The sequence below is a fragment of the Amblyomma maculatum genome, chromosome 10, assembly GCF_055883805.1.
Source record: "Amblyomma maculatum isolate TAMU_Amacu chromosome 10, ASM5588380v1, whole genome shotgun sequence".
Taxonomy (NCBI): Eukaryota; Metazoa; Arthropoda; class Arachnida; order Ixodida; family Ixodidae; genus Amblyomma; species Amblyomma maculatum.
The window spans coordinates 3,147,501-3,173,406 of record NC_139353.1 but is presented as its reverse complement, the minus strand read 5'-3'; the positions used below and the strand labels follow the sequence as shown (position 1 = coordinate 3,173,406).

The following is a 25,906-nucleotide window of genomic DNA, read 5'->3' as shown; positions in this document are numbered from 1 at the left end:
ACGTCGAGGAAAGTGGAGCGAATGTGGGAACAGCGATACGCGGTGAAGTTTTGCAATAAACTGGTGAACTCGCCTGCCAAGCGACTCGATGACTGCGACGGTTAAAATGGCACAAAGCATTTACAGACGGCAGTGAAAACGCCTGGCCCACCAACAGTTCGGGCCTCCGTTGACGACGGTTATAGAGGCCTATAATGATTTTCTGCGGGGTTTAGTGAAAAGTTATCTGTGTTTAGATGTCCTCATGGCTGTAGGATTTCTTTACTCCTCTACAATCATTACACTACTTAAAAGCCTAATAGATTTCAGAAAGAACGTACACACTCATTACGGCGTCCGTAGCTGTCGTTAACGAGCGCCCAGACCGCTGCTGGGCTGGACGTCTTCACGGCAGTCTGTGACTGCTTTGTGCCATTCGAGCCCAGTTAGCCCATTGCATTATTGTCTTGATTATGATGAGTGCAAAACAGGTGACTTCTGCAGTAAACTTGCGTTCATTTCGCTGCTCCGACGTTTGCTCCAATTTGTTCGACGTAGCTAAGAAAGAGCCCATCTACTCGCTTCGCCTGTTCGAAGCCAACTGAACTCGTCATATTGTGTAGCGGAAGGGTCCATCCCGATCCCCTGAAACTCGTTTACCAATCGCGCTATTACGAATGTCGAGATATGTCTAGTTTCACTTTCTTTAAGAATAGGCAATGTATCTAACTGCCATTGCGTCAACTCTTATACTTCCTCTTTTCATCCCTCCCCTCACAGCGCAACTGGTGCGTCCACGCACAGAGCGAAAATTGCTGCGGATTTCTTTTCCTAATAAAGACATTAGCATGTCCACAGTTCTTGAAAGCCATCAGTCCATTCATTTCGCCACATGCACATTGCCGTCAAATTTCTCTTGTTTGCTGTTCATGAACCACGTACCGCCTAACAATGCAACTAGAGTCTTACCTATATAGGGGAGGGGCAGTGTTTTATCGACCACGCGTACATCCGTATGTTCAGTACGGCTTGCATCTAACCATATGCAGCCATAAATCGCATGCGTAACAGTTATACGTGCTTCTCATTGTAATCAAGACGCTGTAGACAAAGCGAGCTCGCAATTCTTTGCAAGCTGTGACACGACACCAGATATATCGGTGTCTCGACGAAGGCCGTGAAGCGAGTAATACAGCTTGCTTTATCTAGTTTTTTCTTTGTGACAACTTAGCAAGATAAGGAACGTGTGGAGGTCGTTAAACGTCCCTGCAGCGATAAAAAAACAGAGTGCCGAAGAAGGCAACGCTTTCCATTCCAAGCACGCGGCTGAAAACGCGAGAAGATGCCGCTCCCACGGAGCGTTCCCGAAGCGCCACCAGCTTTGTGCACATGTCTCCTCAGCTACGCTCCCACGGTGGCCGAATAGCCCCACGCGTTGTGTCTGCTCTCTTCGCCCTCAGTCGCGTCACATACGCGTTATATCCGCTTGCTCACCGCCGCGTGCGACTGCAACTCGACCTCCACTGCTATAACCGCGGTTGACCCACTTCACACGACTCAGCGTAGTAACCGAGACGCAAGGTCGTCGCCTGTCTCATACTGCTGGCTTACCACACGGTGGTGCTGTTGCCAGATAGCATCCAGCCTCCAATTGAAGGCAATCAAGCTTCCTTCTCGTGCTGCCCTAGCTCGGCTGGGTAAGACGCTAGCGTCGCGTTGTTTTTGCGACACTTCCTGACCTGTGCGACTCGTTTCGTACTACTTGCTGCCGTGGTGGACTACTGACGATTCTTAGCACAGTTTTGCCTGTGACAAACTACAACGGTTGACGACCAAGCTCAGCACAGTGCCATACTACTTCACGATTGTTGAGTGGTTTCTAGCGCTGTAAGGCAAACGAGTGTCACGATCGCGTAGTCCGAGAAGCCGTGCAGGAGGGAGAGGATGGACAGCCCCGTTGGGAAACTGGTCAATGGCGTGATCGAGGGTAGGTCGGTGGATTTCTGGACGCTGTCTCGGTTCATCTGGGAGCACCCGGAACTTGCCCTCAAGGAAGAGGAGGCGCACGCCAAGCTGACGGAATTCCTGGAACAGAGAGAGTTCAAGGTGGAGAGGAAGTACCTGCTGAGCACGGCGTTTAGAGCCGAGTTCGACGCACCTGGGGGAACGGACGGTAAGCCCCACGTTACTTTGTTTCAAGGAACACGCAACTCACTTAACGAGTTTCCTGGGCCCATTTCCTAGTTTTCGTCGTTCTCAGAAGTGTGTTTTCGCCGTTTCTCTCATTCGCTTGGTGAAAACGTTGGAACCGGAATTGGCGGTACGCATTCACTTCATCCGGTTTCGGTGTTTACACCAGCCAGGGGACTCGAAGGGCGGGAAAAGGCACTAAAAATGACGGCAACTTAAAATACAGGTCATAGTCTATCGCTGAAAAATTGAGCCCGATACGTTTCAGCGAGATTTGTCTACTGCAGTATTCGTTTCGGTCTGGTAAGACGCCAGTGATAAGATCAGGAATGGTGATTGCGATCGTGTTTCTGGCGATGACAGCGATGATATGTTGTGGCCCAACGGAAGCTTATAGCAGGGTGCAATAAGGAACAAAGTTTATTTATTAAGCTCTTACTTCTCACGTTTGGCAATTTCTGTCGGTCTGTTGGCGACTGCGCCCTGCCGCGCTGGTGCAGTGGCTAAGATCCCTGACTACTGTGCCGGAATACCTGGGTTCGATCCCGACCGCCGGCGGCTGCGTTTCGGTGGAGGCGAAACGAAGTGTCCGTGTGCTGTGCGATGCCAGTGCACATTAAATATCCCCAGGCGGTCGAAATTACTCCGGAGCCCTCCACTACGGCACCCCTTTCTCTCTTTCCGCTTCTCTCCCACTTTCCTATCTTTCTTACCCTTACGACGCGGTTTGGTTGTACACAGAGCAAGTGCGACAGATACTCCGCCTTTCCTTTCCTGTGAACCAATTTATTATTATTGTTATTATTACGGGGGGAGAGGGGTGATTTGGCTCTATGGTCTGACTGTGGTCTAATCGCTGGTCAACTGAGGTTCATACCGGTTTTAAACGGTTAGCTGCTTTGATACAAAATTGCTAGTCGAGTCGAGTTTTAGCATGTTTGAGGGAATCGCACTGATGACCTCTGGTCATTAAAACCGTAACTGCGTTGTAACTTCTAGGGCTCATGCCGTGCAACTGAAAGAATTGATGTAAGAGCATCTGTGCGGCAGGGATGTCCACTGTCTCCTCTCCTCTTTGCTATATATTTGGAACCATTGTGTAGAATGGTAACTGCTAACGAATACATCCATGGTTTTAAGCTGGGAGTATGTGAAGTGAAAATATTGGCATACGCTGATGATGTGGCGCTTTTTTGTGAAGACCGCGAAAGCGTTTCGGAAGCTTTGAAAGTAACAGAAAGGTATTGCAGGCAGACTGGTAGTGCTGTTAATTTAAAGAAGAGTCTCGGAGTCTGGCACGGGGAATGGGAAGAGGAACCAGAAATTTTCTATGGAGTAATACAATGGGGGCTACAAAGCCCGAAGTTTATTTGGGAGTCCCATTGGACAAATACGGGGAAAATACGAATTACTGGAATGAAAAAGCGGAAGAAATACGGGAAAGGACGAAAGGATGGATGGGACGTAACCTCTCTATTTTCGCCCGTGCGACTGTATGCAATACCTTTTTGGTGGCAAGAATAATGTATTTACTTCAAGTATTGTATTGTGCTCGAATCAATATACAAAGGTTCCATCGTGTATTTGCAGTCTTCATTTGGTCGTCCAACTGGGAACGAATTAGCAGAGATAATCTCTTTCGGCGAGTTAAAGACGGAGGGTTGTCTCTAATGCATCTATATGTGCGGCAGGTGGTTTTAAGGTTTTGTTTCCTACGTGACCAAAACGATGCATTCCTGAGAACCTTCATGCAAATCATGCTATCCAGTGCAATTCCAGAGTTTATAGTCTCTTCATGCTCTGCTCGGGGATACACTGTGTCACGCTTCCTGCGAGAAGTGGTGTGGTCGTTCAGGTTTTTGCGCGTGCGGTACTCTGTAGAGTATTTAGCGACGGTACCACCTAAGCGGCTGTACAAGGATCTTATTTCAGAATTGTTCCCAGCTCCACTGTACCGAACATTATACTGCGAAGGCCCAGGGAAAGACGTGCTCAAGCGAGTTAAAAACATGACTGTTGCACCGGGCGTAAAAACATTCTTTTTTAAATTGCATACAGGAACCCTCCCAGTCAAAACATGGATGGAAGAAAAGGGCCTTTTTGTACCTTGGGGCTCAAACTGTCTACTATGTAGGAAACCTGAAACTGTTGAGCACGTGTTCCTGGATTGTTGGGATGCGGTGTTTTACTGGGATGTGTTACAAAGGACCCTTAAAAAAGACCTGCCATTGACGCCACGTGGAATTCGGTACTTGACAACTGTTAATGATGATTTTCAGTATGCCCCCATCATGCTATTGGGCCTTCACAGTATTTGGAGGAGTAGGATGGCTTATAGACACTGTGATGTCGATGCGCGATCTGTATGTGATTATTTTGTTGAACAAGTGTATAAACTAAAAGAAATTTTGAAGCAGCAAGACGCTGGGGCGGAGGAGGTCTTGAGTCTGATGGGCGAACTTGTGGTAATGAAAGTCCATTAGACACGGTTGTCAGCCAAGGGGCATGGCAACCACGATCCTTTACTGATGCATTTGTACCAATTCATGCAATAAAGAAAAAAAAAAGGTCGTTGTGGCTCAGTTGGAAGAGCACAGGACGCAACATTCGGAGGTCGTGGGTTTGACTCCCACCAACGGCGCGTTGTTTTTCCTTCTGCTTTTCATTTATATTCTTTCTCGCTAAAATCACCATAACACTATTCTTGTCAATATCAACAAATAACATTAAAATAATAATAATATTAATAATAAACCCCCACCGTTTACCTTCGACGCGTAGACTGTTCGCTCCTTTCAATTGTATCATAACGAGCCCCTCATTTCCCTTTCAATTGTTGTCTACTATATATATATATAGCACTACGCCAGGTACACACGGCCAGCGGGGAGCAACATAGGTGCCCCAAGACATAGGTCGGACGGGCGCGCCCACTTCTTCCTCTTCCTTCTTTCCTCCTCCGTGCTCAGCTTGAGAACAAGTCTGTAACACTTCTCCCGTCGCAGGCGAAGCCCTCTGGGCGAGTCAATTGTCCGCACGAGGGTGACAGGGTTTCAGACGCGCGACGTGAGCAAGCTCAGTTCGTGAAGAACGTCGGCCCCTTTAGGTAAGGCGCGCAATCCGATAGGGGTCACTAATTGTCTCGAGGATAACATAGGGACCGATATAGTGCGCGAGCAGTTTCTCACTTAAGCCACGCTTCGTTAGTGGACGCCAAAGCCAGACCATCTCGCCAGGGAGGTAGGTGACGTGGCGATGGTGGTCGCCGTAGCGGGATTTCGTGCGCTTTTGTGAGGCGAGAGTTCTCAGGCGGGCTATCCGGCGGGCTTCTTCAGTCTGGCAGAGGATCTCAGCAATCCCAGGATCGTCGTCTGTGGAGAACGGGAGGATGGACGGTCGAGAGTGTGTCGAGGAGACCGGGCATAGGGGAGAAAGAATGGACTGTAACTTGTTGTTTCCTTTTGGGCGGTAATGTATGCGTATGTTATAAATGGTAGCACAGAGACCCAGTCCTTGTGGTCGGCGACGACGTACATTGATAGCATGTTGGTGAGTATCCGGTTGGTGCGCTTGGTCAACCCATTTAATTGCGGATGATAAGGAGTAGAATGTCGGAAATGCGTTTAGCACAAACAAAGGAGTTCTTCGACAACATCAGCGGTGAACTGACGACCTCGGTCGCTGATCAACACTCGAGGAGGTCCATGATGCAGTATAACAGAGTGCAGCAGGAAGAGAGAGACTTGATGTGCAGTAGCCGATGGAAGGGCTGCCGTCTCACAGTAACGAGTGTGGTAATCAGTGGTTGCAAGAATGAAACTTGGGAAAGGGTCCCAAGAGGTCTACCCTTACCTTCTCAAAAGGGGATCTTGGAGGCGTCACAGGATGAAGGAGACCAGGAAGAGTGCCGGTGGGGCGTTTGTGACTCGCACACTGAGCACAGCTAGCCACATACTTCTCAGTGGTTTCACGCATCCGTGGCCAGTAGAAACTTTCTTGGATGCGATAGAGCGTCCGCGCAGATCCCAGGTGTCCCGAAGTGGGGTCGTCGTGCATAACGCGCAAAACAGAGGAGCGTAGGCTGACGGGCACCATCAGAAAGTAGCGGAGACCAGTGGCAGAATAGTCTTTTTTTTTTACAAAAGGCCGCCCCGTACACAATAGGGATTGGAAGCTGTAGGGTCCCCTACAGCGCTAAAGAATGGTTGGAGATTCTCGTCTTTCCTCTGCTCAGTGCGGAACGTACGGGTATCGGGGAATGGAGGTAAAACCGCAGCGATGTAAGATCAAAATTGTCCGCGTCACATTCCGTCGCGGGATGCGGTCTAGTCTAGTCGAACTCCGTGCCAGACGGCCATATGGGTCACGGAGGTTTATCAGCCACCACACGGAATGATGATCAGTGACCACTGTGAAGGGTCGCCCGTATAGATAACAGCGAAACCATTGAACGGCGAAAACTACAACGAGGCATTCCTGCTCAGTGATTGTGTTGTGTTCAGGTACGACTGGCGTAAGCAATAACATGTTCATTGTCGGCGTAACGCTGAATCAGCACAGCATCAATGCCAACACCACTGGCGTCCATGTGCAGTTCCGTTGGAGCAGAAGGGTTGAAATGCCGGAGAATTGGATGAGATGTCAGTAAAAACTTGAGCTTGCAAAAAGAAGAGTCACACTCTGATGTCCACTCGAAGAGAGCGTCTTTGTGGAAAAGGCACGTGAGCGGGTTAGCGATGTCAGCAAAACGGGGAATGAAGCGGCGGAAATATGAGCACAGTCCTAGGAAACTTCTAAGTTTCATCACGTTCTGAGGTGTTGGAAACAGTGCAACGACCGCGGTCGTTTGAGGGTCAGGTCTGACGCCTTCACGATCGACGAGGTGCCCTAGTACCAAAATCTGACGCTCACCAAAGCGACACTTCTTCGAATTAAGGACTAGACCGGCGTTTTTGAAGCAGTCCAGCACGAGAGCGAGGCGTTCATTGTGCTCATTGAATGTCCGGTCAAAAATGACTACATCATCGAGGAGCACATACATATTTGCCATTTTAGTCCCCGTAGGATCGCGTCCATAAATCTCTCGAAAGTTGCAGGAGCATTTCAGAGCCCAAAATGCATTACATTAAATTCAAACAGGCCATCGGGTGTAATAAAAGCCGTTTTCTCCTTGTCGTCAGGGTGCATAGGGATCTGCCAATATACCGATCGCAGATCGACGGATGAAAATTATAATGCGGAGAACAGACAGTCTATGGCGTCATCGATCCGGGGAAGGGGATACACTTCTTTGTTGCAGAATTCAGGCGGCGATAGTCGACGCAAAAGCGCCATGTACCATCTTTCTTCTTCACCAGAATTACAGGGGCGGCCCAGGGACTGCGTGACTCTTGAACACCCTTTTTCAGCGTATCCCGAACCTGCTCACTGATGACCTGGCGTTCTGTTGGCGACACTCTGTACGGCTTCTGTCGAATTGGGTGTGAGTAGCCTGCGTCAATGCGATGCCGGGTACGTGTCATGGGAATGCACCGTGAACCGCTGGGCTCCGAAAAATCAAAGATGGAAGAATACTTCAGCAGTAAGGCCTCCAAAGTGTCACGCTGTTCACTGGTTAGAGAGCTGTTGACCATCCGATGCAGTTGTGTGTGAGTCAGAGGCTGGAGCGGCAGCACTTTCGCCAGGTGCATCAGTGACCAAAGCCACCGACGGAGCGTCATCTTGGCTGCACGTCGCAATATTCATATTCACAGACAAAACTACAGGTTGCGAAGAACAATTGACGGCCCACAGCCGTGAGCAACCCTTGACCACCGAGAGTAGGCAATGAGGAACCAGAATGCATTTCTTTGCACAGTTAGAATGAAGCGGTGTCACTGTAGCGTCGAAGGTGTCGGAGGCACGGCTGGGGCACAAAACTGGGACGCACACCACAGACAGGGCTGGCACACTGGTATCCTCTGTTACGCAGAACACATCCTCACGCACGTGTGGCTCCTCTAAAAGTCCAGAAGGGAGGGAACCATCAACGCAGAGCTCTCCAGAGCGGCAGTCGACCCTAGCGCCACAAATTCTCAAAAAGTCAATACCTAGAATTGTCATGCGTGCATCGCGGAAGCACTGCAAACTCCGCTGCGAATACCGTTACACCCAAGGACACCGAAGCACTACACATTCCCAGGGGACACAACACCTCACCACCCGCGCCATGAAAATTCACATTTCTGTGCCAAACAAACATAACTTTGCGTCCTAATACGCTTCTTAAACGATAAACTCATTATTGAAATGGTTGTCCCCGTGACCACTAAAGCCATTGTCGCCACACCATCCACCAGCACATAGACCGTGTTGTTTAACATAACAACAGATGGAGGAATTTCTACAGGCAGCGCACAGTCTCCAGCGGCCTGAGAACGCGTCGAATGCTCAGTGCACATCAGACTTCTGCAGCTGACGTATAATGGTTATGGCGCCAAATTCGAACTGTCTGCGCTGCTGTGCCATGCCAAGCATTTTAATTTGTTCCGTCCAAAAACAAGGACCACGCAGTTGGCGGTGAATGTGATTTTCCTTCTGGCCACCTGCGTCAACATTCGTCGCCTTGCAGGGCTCTATATACACAAATATTTTCAGCCGTTTCAGAAACACATATCCTCGGCTTTAAACCCTCTTAACACTAATGGAATGCTGTGCGAATTTCCCTATCGGCCAGTGCTAAATAAAAATGAATTAGTCCATATCAGATAATAATCTGTATATTTGGGAGAGTTTTGCGACTAATGCAGTCCACGGTGCCTGCGCATTTGTTCCTGAAATATTATTTATCACCGAGGGTATTGTTGCAGTCTAGTTGGTGTAAAAACGCTCAGAAGAGAACAACGCAGACAAGGGACAAAGGTGCTGTGTTGATCGTTCGTTTTCTGCGCTGTTCCCTTCTCACCAATGTTACGTCAACTAGACCGCAACAATCAACTCTTGAACTTCATTTCTTCTACAGTGAGGACTTTTCCTCGCTCTTAAGCGAAGAAAAAAACACATAAAGCAGCGCCTGTGTTCTTTGATTCTCTTTGTTTGCTCTGTTCCATTTAGTGCAATTTTTTGTCTATATTGAATTGAGTATCTTTAGGATACTCGATTCTCGCTAAAACGCTCACTGTATCGACGTGGTAATACAGTGGTAAGACGCCCGACTATTGTGTCGGAGTTCGCGGGTTCGATCCCGACCGCCGACGGCTGCGTTTCGATGGAGGCGAAACAAAGAGGCACACATGTGCTATGCGATGTCAGTTGTTGTTGTTGTGGCTGTAGGAAGAAGGAAAAGAAAATGCACGGGCCTGCTAATGGCTCTGTAGCTGAGCCACCTCCGCTGCCTCGTGCAGGTAGAAGAGAATATAGAGAAGAAAGAAAAGCAAAAGGGAAAGAAAGACGCGCGCAGCAACAACAGCCGTCGTCCACCACCAGCGGTGGCGTGTGCAATGACGGCCTACAACAGATAAAAATTCGGTGCCAGGCCAACCCCCGTCGCAAGCAGCGGTGACCCACCTGCACCAGCACCATCCCCGATGTCAGTGCATGGTAAAATCCCCAGGTGGTCGAAATCACTCCCCAGCCCTCCACTACACGGCTCCTCTCTCCATTTTCACTCTCACCTCCCTCTCTTCCTCTACACGGCGGTTCAGATTTCCACATAACAAGTGTGACAGATACTATGCCTTTTCATTTCTGTGAACCAATTATGATTATTATTATTATTATTATTATTATTATTATTATTATTATTATTATTATTATTATTATTATTATTATTATTATTATTATTATTATTATTATTATTATTATTATTAAATGTACACTAAAAAATTCTTCATCAGCTTCCGCGTATCTTCCAAGGCTATCAAAGGAGGATCTTGCCAGGCTAGTGTTTAGCTTCCGACAAAACAAGCCCGCCGGAATATGTGGTATATTGGCTGCACTGATACAGCGAAATTTTCACGCTCTCTCGGACATACTGCTTTTCTTAATTAACGGGTTTTTGGAAAACGCTGTAATACCTGAAGATTTGAAAGCTGCTATTGTAAAACTGCTGTTCAAGGGAGGACAAAAGAATGCTATTGAGAACTACAGACCGATTTCTATCCTGCCGATTTTATCACAGATACTAGAGAAATTCCTATTTGAATGTATGACTTCCTTCTTAGACAAATTCGGTGTCATTTCAAACCGTCAATATGGGTTCATTAAGGGAAGAGGTACTACATTATTGCTTGAGGAATTTGCTGATGAGCTGTTCGCTGCTTTCGATGAAAACACGTTTAGCTGTGCTCTTTTCCTAGACGTTAAGAAAGCCTTTGATACGGTTAATTATACTATTTTGTTAGAAAAACTGTACCTTATGGACTTGCGAGGTCCTTTTTATGCTGTTTTAAAGAATTTCTTATGCGGACGTTCACAAGTAGTCAGAATTAACAGCCAAATGGAACACAGTGGAAAGCTCCCTGTAAAAGCGGGTGTACCACAGAGATCCATTCTATCTCCATTGCTCTTTAATATATTTATAAATGATCTGAGCTCAGTAACATCCAAGTGCTTGATTTTTCAGTACGCTGACGACACAGTTCTGCTCACGAAGCATATAAGCTACGAGACGGCAGTGAATGTGTTGCAGGAAAACATTAATTATGTCATGAAATGGTTTTCCGATAATGGAATCTCGGTGAGCATAAACAAAACGAAAATGATATGTTTCAGAAATCCTTTAAAGACACTACTTATAGATAGACAAGTATTCTTGCATGATCATGATTCCCTCCCCTGTTGTTACAAGCCAATAGAATATGTTAACTCGATCAAATATCTCGGTGTTGTTTTTGACAGCAACTTATCTTGGCATGAACACTTGGCATATCTGTGTGCTAAGCTACGGAAAGTTACATGGTTACTCTTCAATATGAAGTCTTCGGCGCCGATGTCAGTAAAAAAAAAACTATAATTCATGCACTCGCGTACAGTGTTCTCAGATACGGCATAACTACATTTGGGCCATGTCCTTCATGCTGGCATTGCCGTATTGATAGTATATTAAAAAACATGTTGAAGAGCATTGCGTGCAATTGTCACATACCATCCGGCACGGACGTCTTTCAGTTCCTAGGCCTTCCGTCATTTCATTCTCTTTTTGTGCAGACAGTTCACCGGCATTTTTGGAATTCTGACTTTTTAATTATTAAAACTCCTGAACGGAAGTTAAGGAAAACATTACGTTATTATATACCACGGGGTGTAACTAGATACGGGAAAGCAAGGCGCTGTGCTTATGTACCTGAAATCTTTAATGAGTTACCGGATGAAATGTTTGCAGTAACTTCTATGCGTAGCCTAAAGTTGCATCTGAAAGCCCTCTGTTGATATTTGTATTCTTTTGTTACAGTGAAGTTATGCTTAATAATATATTGGTTAATTCATTTATTTTTATATTGACGTCTACTCTGGGTATAGAGTTGAATTTCTCAATACTCATGCTGTTAACCTGTTTTTTCCACCCTTTTTTTTTTTTTTTTTGCTCTCGCTTGGGTGTAACGAGAAGCGTTGCTATATCTACTGCCTTTTTTGTAGTCTTGGCCGTAACTGCCGGGACCAGTCCCTCAAGCCTCCTGTTGGCTTATGACGGGCCTGAACCATATTGTATCATCTACAAAGTGGATAAACATTATTATTATTATTATTATTATTATTATTATTATTATTATTATTATTATTATTATTATTATTATTATTATTATTATTATTATTATTATTATTATTATTATTATTATTATTATTATTATTATTATTATATCGGCACAGTCCACCAGCTTCCAATATTTCTGGATGTCCGTTTAACGTAGCTTATCGTTTTTTCGCAGCCGAACCGTCAAATATTCCGCAGCAGGCCTGTGACAGTGTTTGTTGCTATGTAGAGGCCATGAAGACATGCAGCTCCTCATATACAGTTCCAACGCAAATAACCGCATCCGCAATAAACGAGCTCTCATGACCAGCAGAAGTTGCCAGCATCAATATCATGGCACATTGTAATGGCTAGGGAAAGATTGTCATCGAGAAATCTTACATAAGCAAGAAAAGGAGTAAAATAATACGTGTGCCATCATAACCAGGCGATTTCAGAAGTAAAATGCATGCACTGTCATCGATTGTTTTTTACGTATCATCCATCCTGTCCTTTTTGGTAAAAAAAACTACTGATTGATAAATAGGAAGGGAAAGGAGCGGTAACTGTCTCACTTGTGTACTGTGGACACCTGAACCGCTCCGTAAGGGAAGGGAGGAAGGTGGGAGTCAAAGTGGAAGGAGAGAAAGGGGAGCCGTAGTGGAGGGCTACGGAGTAATTTCGACTACCTGGGGATCTTTAACGTGCGCTGACATCGCACAGCACACGGACGCCTCTTCGTTTCGCCTCCATCGAAACGCAGCCGCCGAGGTCGGCTTTTTGGTAAGGAGGCCACATCTGTGAGACCGAAAATGTGGGGTGGGGAGGGAAGGAATCATTTTCGATCTAATTATGACAAGTGCTTATTTTGCCGCCTTACAGACATCAGTGCCACAAGGGAACTGATGATAAATTTTCACCGTGAACAGTAATAGCGTGTCAGTCCAAGGCAGATGCACCCATATGGACGGTGAATGATCAAACTTGTCCTAAAGCGCTGCTTTCTTTAGTCATTAATGCCCTGAGGTGGTGGTGGTAGAAAACATTTATATAGGACAAATACAGGAGGTTATGCGTGAGCTGACCCTGAAGGGGCCAACCCTCACAAACACTAGGTGGAGGTCCCTAGTTCGGGACCCCAGTGGCGTCTGCCGCCGCTCGGGCTCGCCCGACTAAGGCCCGTTGGGCCTTCAGGTCGGAGCAGCCGAGCAAGGTCGCCTCCCAGTCCTCCCAGGTTGGGTTGGGGTGAGGGGGGATAGCCGGATTTGAGTGGCAGGCCCACACCATGTGGTAGATGTCCGAAGACACCACCCCACAGTGCGGGCAGCTGCCAGAGAAAGCAGGGTCGAAGTGTTTTAGAGCTGCCGGGCACAGCAGTGTGTTAGTATAGAGGCGGAGTAAGAGCCGCTCATCCGCCTTTGAAAGGCCTTTACACGGGCGGGGGTAAAGGCTATGGCTAGATTGGTAGTAATTTACGATATCTTTGAATGTATAAGCCGGATTAGGATCAGCGTCCTGGTCGGAGGGGGAGGAGGAGGAAACTTCCCGGAGAGAGAGCGCGCGGGCGGCGGCGTCGGCAGCCTCGTTTCCAGCCAGCCCCTGATGAGCAGGAGCCCAAATAATATATCGAGTAGCGGGGTCCCCAATGTAGGAGCTATTTTGAAGTATTCGGTAGGCTAGATAAGGGGTCCAGCCCTGTTCGACATTCCGACAGGCCCCTCGCGAGTCGGAAATTATATATTTCGAGTCAGAGTGGGAAGCAGCCAATGCTATGGCGACCTCCTCCACATGAGTTATGTTGCGGGCCCTGAAGCTAAGACCGTTGACTGTTTTCGCCTCGTGGACGACTGCGGCCGTGTACCACCCCCCATGGTGCGGGCCAGAGGCCCTGAGGGATGGGGCCTCGTGCGTGTTCCAGGTGGCCCATATAACTCCACGTTATATACGACACGGTCCGGAGAGAGTTCATATTTCTTATTTCGACTGTTTTTGCTCTTTTCGTGCTGTTCATGCGCACAGGTCCAACGATAGCCTTCCTGTGCGAGTACGACGCCTTGCCGGAGATCGGACATGCCTGCGGTCACAACCTCATCGCCGAGTTGGCCGTGGCGTCCGCAGTGGCCGTCAGGGACGCCATGAAGGCGTCGCACCAACTGCGAGGAAAGGTGCGTGCTCTCGATTCCTTTCTAGCCATATTTCTCTTTTGCACCAACAGCTAGGTCGGTGTCGTTTGGCGAAATCATTTCGTTATGGCGCTGGAACACTCCTATGCCATTGTACCATTGCACGTTTTCAGAAGCGAAGCAGTGGCGCAGTCAGGGGACGAGTAGTGAAGAGGCGCTTGTTAGTTCGGTGCTTGTTATGCCAGCTGCATTATGTAGCTTAGTACGCCATTCGCTTATTTGGACGGTTGGTAGACAGACCTCACAGCGCATCACCGGCCATCGGGACTAGCGCCGCCACCATTTGTTTATTTGTTATTTTGGTTTGTAGGTTTTAAAGTCCCAAAGCTACTCAGGCTATGAGAAACGCTTTAATGGAGGGCTCCGGAAATTTGGTTCTTTAACGTGCACTGACGTCGCACAGCACACAGGCGCACTGCTTTTTCACCTCCATCGAAAAGCGGCTGCCGCGGCCGGGATTCGATCCCGCATCGTCGGGTACAGAAGCCGAGCTCTAACCACTGCACCATTGCTGTGGGGTGTTTGTTTATTTATTTATTTATTGAGGCATGCCCACTAACGGTCATAGCCATTCTACAGGGGTGCACCCAGAGCAGCGAAAGTGAAATTAGCAACGGAAACCATGAGTAAACGATAAGAAAATAGCAATGGAAATGTTGGAGGCAGTGATGATGGCAAAGCACGATAGAAACGTTTCACAGTGAATGCTGTTAAGAGTCCTAGTGAGCACAACAGGTTTCACCTGAAAGAGTTTTAATCTTGATGCAATTTAGCAGGACCACATTGGGTTATACCTAGTGTTATACGTACACAACATTAACACAGTGGGGCTAAAGTTGAAAGAGGGCACATGCAAAAGCATAGCTTTGTCTCATGACCATCCAGGAACTGCGAGTAGCTGCTCAACATCTCAATGTGCAACAGTGCGCTTATCTGAGGGAGCAGTGGCTCGCTGAGTCCAGTGCAATTTCCATGCGAAGTGGCAATAAAACGACGTCGTCCTTGTGACCGCGCTGGTGCATGGGAATGTTCGTTGCCATCAGCTGTTATCTCCGGTGTTTCTCTCTCCGCTTCTGAATAGACTGCAGCGCAAAAGTGGTGTTCCTCGTCAGACGGTGAGCGATTAAAAAGCAAATGACGCTTATCTCTTCTGGCGTAGCTGTTCAAAGGCGTGCAGCAGATTTTTTTTTTCGCCTTTCTTAATGCGTTGGCAAGACCAGGGTGGTTCGCCTCGATTCGAGGAATCCTTTTCTGTCGGGTCAGCGGCGGAAAACTTTGACGTCGCAAATTAGCGTCTCGTGACCTCCAATAAAAAAAAAATTACGAAGGACTTTGCCGACTAAAGTAGTGAAAGGCGAAAGCCATGAGTACCGCATTCTGCTACGCAACTGGCACTGATTACTAATTAATTAATCAGCCATCAATCAATTATTTAGTTATTAGGTTATTAAGTAGGTAATTACTTAATCACTCATTATTTAGTTCAATAATTTAGTTATTTATTAAATTAATTACTAATTGATCAATCAGTCGTTAATTACAAATTGACCGTTGATTGGCACATAGCCATATAAGGCACGCAATCGCGCATGTTGTGGTGGGGCTTTGTGATTAGTCTAGACCTCTGTGACGTCATCCAGTCTCAGCCAATCAGAGCCGCCGCAAAAGCGGAACACATTTTGTCCACGACAGTATGAGCCATTAAAGGCTTTCTTCTTAAAATACGCTCACATTTACGTACGCATCGTGTGCATGGTGTCATCGCGGCATCGCACGGTCAAATACGGCCGAATGGCAAGGTTGAGTGAGGTAACAGGTAATATACAGATATTTAATCTATGTTCACTCGATTAGACACAGGAAGAAAATCGCACAGCGCTGGTGCATTCGACTGCGCTCACATTAATGCGAGTGCGGAAATTCGCTTGGTATATCTCTCTGCTATATCTATCACACGATAACGTGCAAAGTTGAGGACTTGGAAGTTTTCGCCCTTCGGAAACCGTGCGCAGTTTTCGCTTTAATGAAAGACGAGTGTCGGAAACTTAATTAATCGCATTGACAGCAGAAGGCAAAGAGAGAATAGCAATTGTTCATACCTTACCGATGACATCTGTATTTGGGTTTCCTCTGTGACGAGTCTCCAGGTGCGCACAAGACTTCAACGGGCAGCAACACTAACTTCGTCCTATCTTTAGAAGCCCAGCGTTTCGCCGGTAAAGTGTGCGTTACACGCAAATCTATGAATACATATCAGGTATGCATCGATGGTCATAACATTGTTTACTTCATAACTCATAGTTTCTTGGGGATTCTGATAGACCGTAATCTATCATGAAGTCCGTATTGCACCCTATTAAAAAAATGCTAATATCTGTCGCTCACTTAGTCCGCTTTCTTGGCAGAAAATCATGCGGTTAGTCGGTACAGTGAATGCTGCATTTTACAGAGCACTGTTTTTAGGATTCCTGCGTTACAGTACGCCCGTACATTCAAACACGTACAAGACTAATTTGCGTGCCCTCCGGGCAGTCCAGGGTAACACCCTTCGCACATGCCTGGGCCTCCCTTAGAGCGCATCAACACTGGGAAGTATTGCATTCGCCAAAGACCACCCGCTTTCGACGCATATTGCTGTAGACTGTGAATGCTCATACAATATATATCAAGGGCTCCACAGCATCGCATTGTGCAGCCGCCTCTGCAGAGACCGCATTGTGCATTTGCAAAGATCATAGCATCGCACTAGTCATCCATCCCAAAACAGTTCACTCTGGCAGCACCGTCGCCACTGTGCAGCTCCCATGTGTACGCATTGCTATTCGGGGGGTATTGAAGAAATCGAATTTATCAATGCCAGCCCTTCAGCAACTGACACTGTTCATGCTACACAATGACTATTTACGTAATAACGTCTTTTGACGGCTCTGTAATCCTTGCTGCATGCGCCGTCGTCGTTCCTGTGAGACAAGCAAACATATACCATCTAATTTCGCATAAGACTACCTCGACTGGAGCAGAACTGGCCGCTGTTAATGCTGCTTTAAAGTATATCATTGAAAAATCTCCTCAAAAATGGGCTCTGTTCTGTAATTCCAAACCTGCCCTAAAATTTCTTCCATCGGCCTTGAGCAATGGCGATTATGAGAAACTTATAGTGGAGGTTCGACATCTTCCCCACCAGGCATTACACGAGGTTCACAAAATCGTCTACCAGTGAATACTAGGCCATAGTGGAATTGTCGACAACTTAGCTGACGGGGCTGCTCGACCGGCTAACGATACAACCAGCATTGTCGAGATACCGACGCAGCAAGGTAGCTTCAACTGATCGCCCGAAACGTGGCTAGACAATCATGGTCTACGCCTGAGGCTGGACGTGCCGCTCGCCCCACTTTGACCAGTTACTTCAACTGCAGGTACCATTCGGCCTGCCCAGTTGTGATGCTACAATGTCGTGTCGCATGTAGCTAGGAGTGGCGTTTATAAACGCCTATTCCCATCTCATCGAAATGGCAGACTATCCAAGGAGGAGGAATCAACATTTACTGTGCCCGAAATAATTCGGTGGTGCATGCTTGCACCAGATGAGGTGGTTCCCTAGTTGCGGGACCCATATGTTCCCAGCAGCTCCTGGCCTCTTTCCGTCTGTGCTAGCTGGATGGATAGGGCGGGGCTGGATAACAAGGTCTTCCATCGCTTAAGGGGGATGGGGGGTATTGGCGGGAAGGGGAGGAGGGGGGTCTTGAGTTTTGTGCATTCTGCCAAAACGTGCGGCAGGGTGCCTTTTTCTTTTTTGCAAAAAGGACAGAGCATATCGTGTTCCGCAGGGTACATGCGGTTCATCAGTACGGGATGCGCAAGCGATCACGCCTGCGCTCGACGCAGGATCGCCTGTTGTTGCCTGGTGAGTTTGGGGTGCGGTTCTGGCAGTCTGCACCTTTCCTCTCGGTACATACGGGTTATTTCCTGAAAGCTGGTAACCGGATGCGGTAGCTCTTCCGGCTCGTGCTCGCCCCGGATTGACATTTCTCGGGCATGGTAGTCTGCGATGGTGTTGCCTGCTACCTGCGAGTGAGCCGGGACCCACACGAGCTCTATGGCTCTTCCCGGAAGCTTGCACTTGGATAGAATGGCTCGGGCCGCGGAGTGGATTACCCCTCTGCGGAAGCTGCTGTCGGCTGTCTTTGAGTCGGTGACCACTCTGTCCACGCTCGGCTGTGCGAGTGCGAAGGCCACGGCCGCTTCTTCGGCAACTGCGGGGTCTGTTGTCTTTATGGACGCGCTGACGATCAGCCTGTCTTTTGACGTAACCACCACCGCTGCACGGTCACTGTGTTTTCGGAGCGAGGCGTCCGCGTAGAGCTTCCGGGCTATGGCTTTGGCCCGCGCGGTGCGCCTCTCGTCGTCCTTGCCCGGCGTCATGTTCCAGGGAAGGGGTTTGGTCTGAATGGTCGTCTTCCACTCTTCCGGAAGGGCTTCCTTGAGGGGTACTGGTTCAATCTGCAATCCTATCTTGCGTAGGACGGCTCGTCCATGTTTCGTGTGACTCTGATTAGAGAGGTGGGCTTCAATGAGCTCCTCCACCGTGTTGTAGGCGCCCATGTCTAGCAGTCTTTGCTTGGACGAGTATATGGGTGTGCCCAGTGCTTGCTTTGTTGCCTTACGAAGCATCGTGTTTAGGGTGTCCCTATTTGCTTTCGTCAGCTGGAGATAAGGGGCGGAGTAGGTAACCCGTGACACGACGAATGCGCGTATCAGGCGCATGACATCGTCCTCTTTGAGGCCTCGGTTTCTGTTAGATACCCTTCTAATCATGCTGAGTATCTGTTCGGTTGTAGTCTTGATCTTTGTGACGGCGGCGTGTGCCTTCCCGTCGGTCTGAAGTAGTAGGCCGAGGATCCTAATCTGCTGAACAGCCATCAAGCCAACACAGCAGACTCTCTAACGTGCGAGCATTGTGGGTGTGTTGAAGCGATTGCGCAGATACTTTGTGACTGCCCGCAAATTGACTGTGAGTGTGCCTTTCTGGTTGCTACACCCCCCCGCTTGGACTCTTGCCCTCTTACACAAGCAAAAATTATGGGCCCTTGGACGACACTACACCTTCATCAGAAAAGAGAGCAGTGAAGGCACTCCTTAAGTGTTAAAGGACTCGGGGTTTATTTGAAGACTTTAGTGTGCGCTCTCTACCCACTTTTACTATACATCTATGGGCATGTGACAGATTCCTTTCCTTAGCGCTCTTTCTTTCCTTTTTCTTCCTTTGTTCCCCTGCAAACGTGTAGGATAGCCTACTGGGCATCGCCTAGTTATTCTCCCTGCTTTTCTATTCTATTTTCTCTCTCTCTCCCTCTCCCTATGTTCATACCTTTGCCCGCAGTCGAACGAACTAATTCATTTTGGAAAGGGCACGTAGTGTGTGCCACGACGGCCTAGTGGTCGTTTGCAGTGACTAATTCACATTAGGATGAAGGAAAACATGAGTAACTACTTGCACGAGCAGTGCCATGGCTGCTAGTTGATAAAAAGTACAAGACAAAGTACTACGTCTAAGTTTACGTGTTAACTCCCTTGCCGCGATATCTTATCTTTATCATTCCGATTTTAGAAACAATAAAAAGTGAACGAGATATCTGTTGCTTAGTTGTGGCTTATTTTACATTTTTTTTTTTTTTTTTTGCAGTTTGCAGTTTGCTAACTAATTCGAACGCAGAACTTGGCGGGTGGGTTGCTACACAAGTTGCCTGTTTTGGTCGCTCATGCAGAGGCGTATTTGCCACATTGAAGTAATTTCCGTTTTTCAGGTGTTCCGCAGGGAAAACTGATTAAGAATCTGTCTACATTCGACGTTGTGTGCAGGGGTGTTACAACAGTACTGACACGTCAGCTCTCATACTTGTTCAAGATGGGCACCGAGCAGTCGCCCAAAGACTATAGGACGGTAGGAAGGTACGGGGTTTATTAATGCTTGCAGACCACTAGGCCATGATGGCGACAATTCTGAGCGCCTGTCCTCACGTCACTTCCCATCTAGCGGTCTTTTTTGCTGGCGCGGTGACAGCGACGGCACGATAGATTTACCACTTGTAGAAAAAGGATACGATTGCCATTTTGTATTGTATTACATCACGAGCGTCTTGGCTGTCATGACTATATAAAATTTTGAAATGTCTAAACTGAAATCCTGTTTGAAGCGGTAACCAGGGCCTAGCGTTTTATCGGAAGCCACAAACTTAATAGAGAGGTTCAGAATAGGGGGGCCCTACCAATGCGCACACATGGAAACCTGCGATGAAAGGGTGGCGAGTACGGTAATCGCTCTGAGCATGCACACTCTCTCCCCGTTATTACGATATCCCCAAACCGATGGGGTTCCTATTATTCTAAAAATTGCTAATTGCGGTAAACATTTTGTATGGTTTACTGCTTTTCATTTTGAAATACATATTCTTCGAACCATCTGTTCAAAAATCATTTGTTCAGACAGCACCGAAATTGCATTTATTAGACTCATGACTAAGAGCAAAAGCTGTATGACCGACCTTTTCTTTCTACGGGGACACTATATATTTACGTTTTAATTTGTTTCCGGACGTACTTTATGCTTCATGTTATTATGTTATCTCTATTTGTATTTGCCAAAATTTTCAATTGGTTCAATTCAATTCGAACACCTTTTTGTGGAGAGTTCAATGCCGCAGGGAAATAGGGGTATGAAAAAGACACTACCTGCAGCAATTTTTAGCAGGCGGTCCCCAAGACAGTTTTATTTCGGGGCCTTCTTCGTTGCTATCCTTTGTTTATACATATGCCAAGAGGATGTACGTATTTACTAAACTGAGACTGGAATATTTATTTTTTGAGCTGATAAGATGAATCGTGCCTGAAAGGATTAATTTTGGCTTGCTGTGCATGTAACGGCCTCCTCATTACCATTTTGCGCTGTCTGCCCTTATACGGCTCAAAGTCGAGCTCTTTAATCATACCACCTGCGGAACTTCATTAATGCTGATGTGGTTTAATAAAGCAATCTTATATTTTTAAGATTGTAAGGATTTGTGAATGAATGCCTTCAGCATTTCCAAGTAAGCTAACTGTGGCGCCGTGTATGCCATTGCGATTAATTCTCTAGCTCTACTTATTTCATGTGTGTCGTTGAAGACGCAAAATTGCTAGGTGCCGCTCACTGTCTCTCTCAAAGCTGGCGCCACTATCTCCTGGCCTACCGAAACAGGTCGGCAGACTTGGAAATTTTGGTTGCGAGTGGCTAGATCACCTCGTATGCTTGCTCCTTTTATCAACTCAGGTCGTCGTGCTGGGCACTCCGGGTGAGGAGAACTGCGGCGGCAAGCAGATGCTCATCGACAAAGGAGCATTCAAGGACATCGACATTGCTCTCATGTCTCACCCTTTCTCGTACGAGGCTCTCCGGGCGGGGTTTACAGCCAGGCAGCAGGTACACTCATTCGGAGTTTGGCATCGTAAGCGTACCGATGTAATCAATAATCAAGTTAATATATTATTAGCACGCAGTGCATATTAATACTATCAGAATAAGAGAGAGGCACTCTAATTATTTATTCTAATCACCGTTTCTCAAGCAGCACGGCACACTTGAACGTTGACATGCAAGTAAAAAGTAAAATGTTACCGACGTGATCATCTTAAGCCTGTACACAAGGTATTCTAAGCTGTTTGGAAAGGTCTGAGAAAATGGAAACAAAGCCAATTTCGCATTCAGTAGAGTCACGGGCGATGTCAGCGAGCTCGTCGGCCAATGGGCTGAGAACAAGCAGGAAGCGTACGCCTCTTGGAGAAAATCTATGCTTTTTTTATCTTTTTGTGTGTGAGACATTACCTGATAATGCGTTGCCGATGCTCACTTTTGATTGGTCTTTTTATTCGCTTTTTAGAACGTGAATTACTCTTTGAACATGTTCCCTTTAACACCGCCCTTTAGGTCTCAGCCTTTGACGGCTTAGGCACGTTCTGTTCAGCGCGCCCAACCATCGTGGCTCCCTTATTTGTGCAGATGACTGTACGCTTCCGAGGCAGAGCGGCCCACGCCGCCGAGTCCCCCTACAAGGGTGTCAATGCTCTGGACGCAGCCGTGGCCTCCTACGTGAACATCGCCCTCTTGCGGCAGCAGATTAAACCCACCTGCAGAGTGCACGGTACGAGCATCTCTTTTCTGGCTCTCAAATTAATACATTGTTTCTGCTCCGGTGCGTTGCAGACGAAGGCTGAAGAAAACCACTTGCGAGGCTTCATAATGCAGAGAAAAGAATTGTACTTTCTTGCTTTTCTGCGAAACGGTTTTGTTCTTGTGGATCGCCGGCCATCATTGTTGGAAAGCGATGATGCAGGGGTTGCTCCTGTTACGCTGTTAGGTCGAAATGGCTTTCGTACATTTTCATTTGCTTCTCGGAAAAGGAATAGAAAAGAAGGATAGCTTAGTTATTTCGTAGTCTGGCTCTGCTACGTATGGGAGGCATTGGCAAAAAAAAAAAAATGTGTTGGCGCTGTCCGGTCTATACAGTGTTATTTTAAGGTGCCTGGGGCAAGCAGGAGCAGAGAAATGCACAAGGTCGCGCAAAGAACTGGTGGTTGAACTGCGATAAAAAGAAGGAGGTAACTATCACTGATGCCACCTGCTGCGAATGTCCATCGCTTACAACGTGAGAAAACAAAACTCAGCTTTGTATTGTAGCAGCGCTATATCTGGACGAGAGGAAGACGAAGCGACCAGAACCGCGTGACAAAAAACACTCGCCTGGTTTTCGCTCAGGAATTAAAATGAATAAAATCAAGTCACCACACGACTGGTTCGGGCGATTCCGACAAGCAACGACCGCGAATGTGCGCAGAGCTTTCTTGTGAATAAGCTCAGTGAAATGCAAATGCTCTCGGTGATCTGTGCAGAATTGTTTTCGTCGCAGAGTTCATTTACAAAGCGCCGAATCGCATTCGCGTAAGTTGCTCTTTGAGTGCTTCGGCTGGATGAAGTGACTAAATGCTGTATAATTGTGCATCTATTAATGCGAAGGTCCAAATCTGAGCACCACACCACCTGGGATAATTAGCGAGGGCAGCATTTTATTCCTCCGGACTCGCGTTCATCTTGTGATGAACGGATGTCATGGTGCATTATATAGAAATTAGCAAAGGTGATACCTTCAACACGGTCGACATTTTGCTATTGGCGAGCCAATGGTATTCAAGGCGAGGCTATGGAGCCGACTCTCTGTCTCGTATAAAATGATTAATAGGATCGAGATAGAATATGACACACAGGAACGCTAATTGTGAGTGTTTGGTGCAAGTCCAAGTTCGTCCTCTATGTTCTGAGTGATGATTACCAACATGCTTCTGAAAGCGGGGAAATGAGGGTGGTTAATGACGTTGCGTGTTATTTGGGTTACAGGGGCAGCCAGTATATATCTTGGTCTCGGCGAATCAACTGTGGTTCGGTGTATATAGTATAAGGCCAGTGTGATGAAGCGAGTTAGAGTGGTCATGTTTCGAAAGATATAGGTTTAGATATACTGCGATTAAGTTTTTTTCCCTTTCTTCCAATGAGTCGCTGAGAAACTCTGCACTCTGGAGCATTGAGCTACCCATACTTTGAACGGTGCAAATTCAGAGAGGTGGTATGGCTACGCAGGCGTCATTCTGCGCGGCGGCATGTACCCCAATATCATCCCGGAGTCGAGCGAGCTAAGCTATCATATCCGCGGCGCCGACCTGGCTGAACTGGACGACCTGGTAGAGCGGGTCGTGGGCTGCTTCAAGGCCGCTGCCCAGGCCACCGGCTGCTCCTTGAGCCTAGAGCCGGGCATTCGCTACAAGCATCTGGTTCACAACGTGGCGCTCACCAAGGTGTATCGAAAGCACGGCCTCACGCTCGGTACGTACAAACAGCCCGCTCTACTTCCTCACTTAACAACAGGTACCGCGCTGACTCGGGGTGTAAATTCGGCACTATAAAATCAATGGCAGCTCATGCGTAAACCCTGCCTATGCACATTGGGTGGGACAATGACCTTTTCTTTTTTTTTTAATTTCGCCTTTATTTCACTCTGAACAGGAGAGTTGATATTGTCGATCGGTGCTTGCAACACATCAGTTTAAGGCTGCATGTGCAACTTTAGGAAACAAAAACGTTAAGAGAGTACTTCTTTATCATGTAGCAAGGTGAGCTGCTTTGATGCTTCAACTAACTGTTTCATTTGTCACGCCTTCTTTCTAATTTTTATCATACCAATAAAGATTCTCGGGAGCAACTAATGCTACGGAGTAAATTCATCATCCCATAGCGTCTTCTTTATTTAGAGATTCCTGGTTATGGCAAAGGCTGATCGGCCGTGTCGTGAAAGCCCGGTCGCCTCCGCGGCAGAATGAGCTCCTGAAAAGGGGCCAAAGTACTCCTTGTTCTATAATGTGGAACATTAGATATCCTAACTAGCTGCAAGACTAGGCTCAGCATTTTGTCTACCGAATCATGAACGAAGGTGTCTGCTCCTTTTGTCAGTCTATTTTAGGCACTCTTTTATGGTGTTCTATACATAACAGCGGATAGGTAGTATACGTTGTAGCTGATTCCTCTGCCCGAAAGTAGGCATAGAGAGCTCCAAGACGTTTACTTAGAACGCAGGGGTTTCTTGCTGATGTATTGAAGCCCATTATCTCAATTAGTCAGAGGGCACGCAGCCGAAAAGTACAGGGTTAACGTGAGCAGAATGTGACACGTCTCTGCAAGCCATCAACTCTGCAAAGCGTCAGGAGAAGCTCCGTCATCTACATCTGTGTACTTGCAGGAGCCGAATTCCTGGATGCCGACATGAGCCACGTTGTGCCTACCGGAGCAGCCACAGATGCCGGTAACGTGTCTCACTGCGTTCCCACTCTGCACACCGTATACGCCGTGGGTACTGGGGTGCGGAACCATACGCGTGGCTTCGCCGAGCTGGCAGGCGCCATCGACGCCCAGGGGCCGACGCGCAGGACGGCCAAGGCGCTCGCTATGACGGCCATCGACCTGTTCTCCGACCCGGGACTCGTGCAGCAGATCAAGGTGGAGTTCGCCGAGTGGCGCAGAAACACGCAGCCAGCCAGCACTACGACGCCGTGTCAGCTGCCAAAATGAATTCATGTTACAGTCACCGCTCCTACGTTCATCGAAAATGATCGAGGATATGTAGCGATTGTTAAGCGAAGCACGTGAAAGAAATCGCAATATTGTTTATTGGTTGCCTTAGCAACGAAGAGATTAGTAGAAGGGATAGACTCAGAAGTGAGTAAAGCTGGAAAATTTTGATAGTGCGGTGAGATGGTGAAAAGTAGAAGAAAAAAAAATTGAGTTTAAAACAACGGGACCTTCATCCGGATACTTTGCTGTCTAAGTCATACGCTTCTGCCTTACTTTAACGTTCCTAACGGGACATGTTGGAAAAGCTTTGTGAATTTGTAATATATCGCGCAATAAATTTATAAGGTAATGCAGGAAAATGTGCGCAATGTTTTATCACTGTAACATAAACTAATCGGCACAAATCTATATGTTTTCAAGGCTCTCTTTACAAGAGCAATCTTGGTGGACCATGATCCCGGCTGGCAAAAAGTTGAGACTATTTCCGATTACATATGGAGTAGGTTAAGCTCTATCTCTCTCCAATAACATCACCAAAGGGAACACAAGGACATAACATAAAAGCATGCAGCAATCGACGGTTTATTAGGCAGGGATGCTAAATCATTAATCGATTCCAGCGTCTCCTGCTATGGGTGTTCTCTTTTTCTCTCCCCGCCAGACAAGTCTTCTTCACAGTTCCGCTCTGTTCCG

General features: G+C 47.3%; 1 protein-coding gene and 1 pseudogene across 2 annotated transcripts in view; one reads left to right on the top strand and one right to left on the bottom strand.

Moving 5' to 3' along the window:
• The first annotated feature begins 1,288 nt into the window (after positions 1-1,288).
• Positions 1,289-25,906, top strand: part of LOC146175407 (xaa-Arg dipeptidase-like) — a 25,428-nt gene continuing 810 nt past the window's right edge. The window contains exons 1-6 of one of the 2 annotated variants that reach the window (XM_084581747.1): positions 1,289-2,152; positions 13,898-14,043; positions 21,371-21,520; positions 22,097-22,238; positions 23,729-23,971; positions 24,882-25,138. In XM_084581747.1, the coding sequence (XP_084437873.1) occupies positions 1,924-2,152; positions 13,898-14,043; positions 21,371-21,520; positions 22,097-22,238; positions 23,729-23,971; positions 24,882-25,138 (1,167 nt within the window). In that variant the 5' untranslated portion in view covers positions 1,289-1,923. Of the gene's footprint in view, positions 2,153-13,897; positions 14,044-21,370; positions 21,521-22,096; positions 22,239-23,728; positions 23,972-24,881; positions 25,573-25,906 lie in introns of those variants that run through there. The other variant, XM_084581748.1, reaches the window with a different exon arrangement.
• On the bottom strand, positions 17,662-18,735 carry LOC146175408 (uncharacterized; annotated as a pseudogene).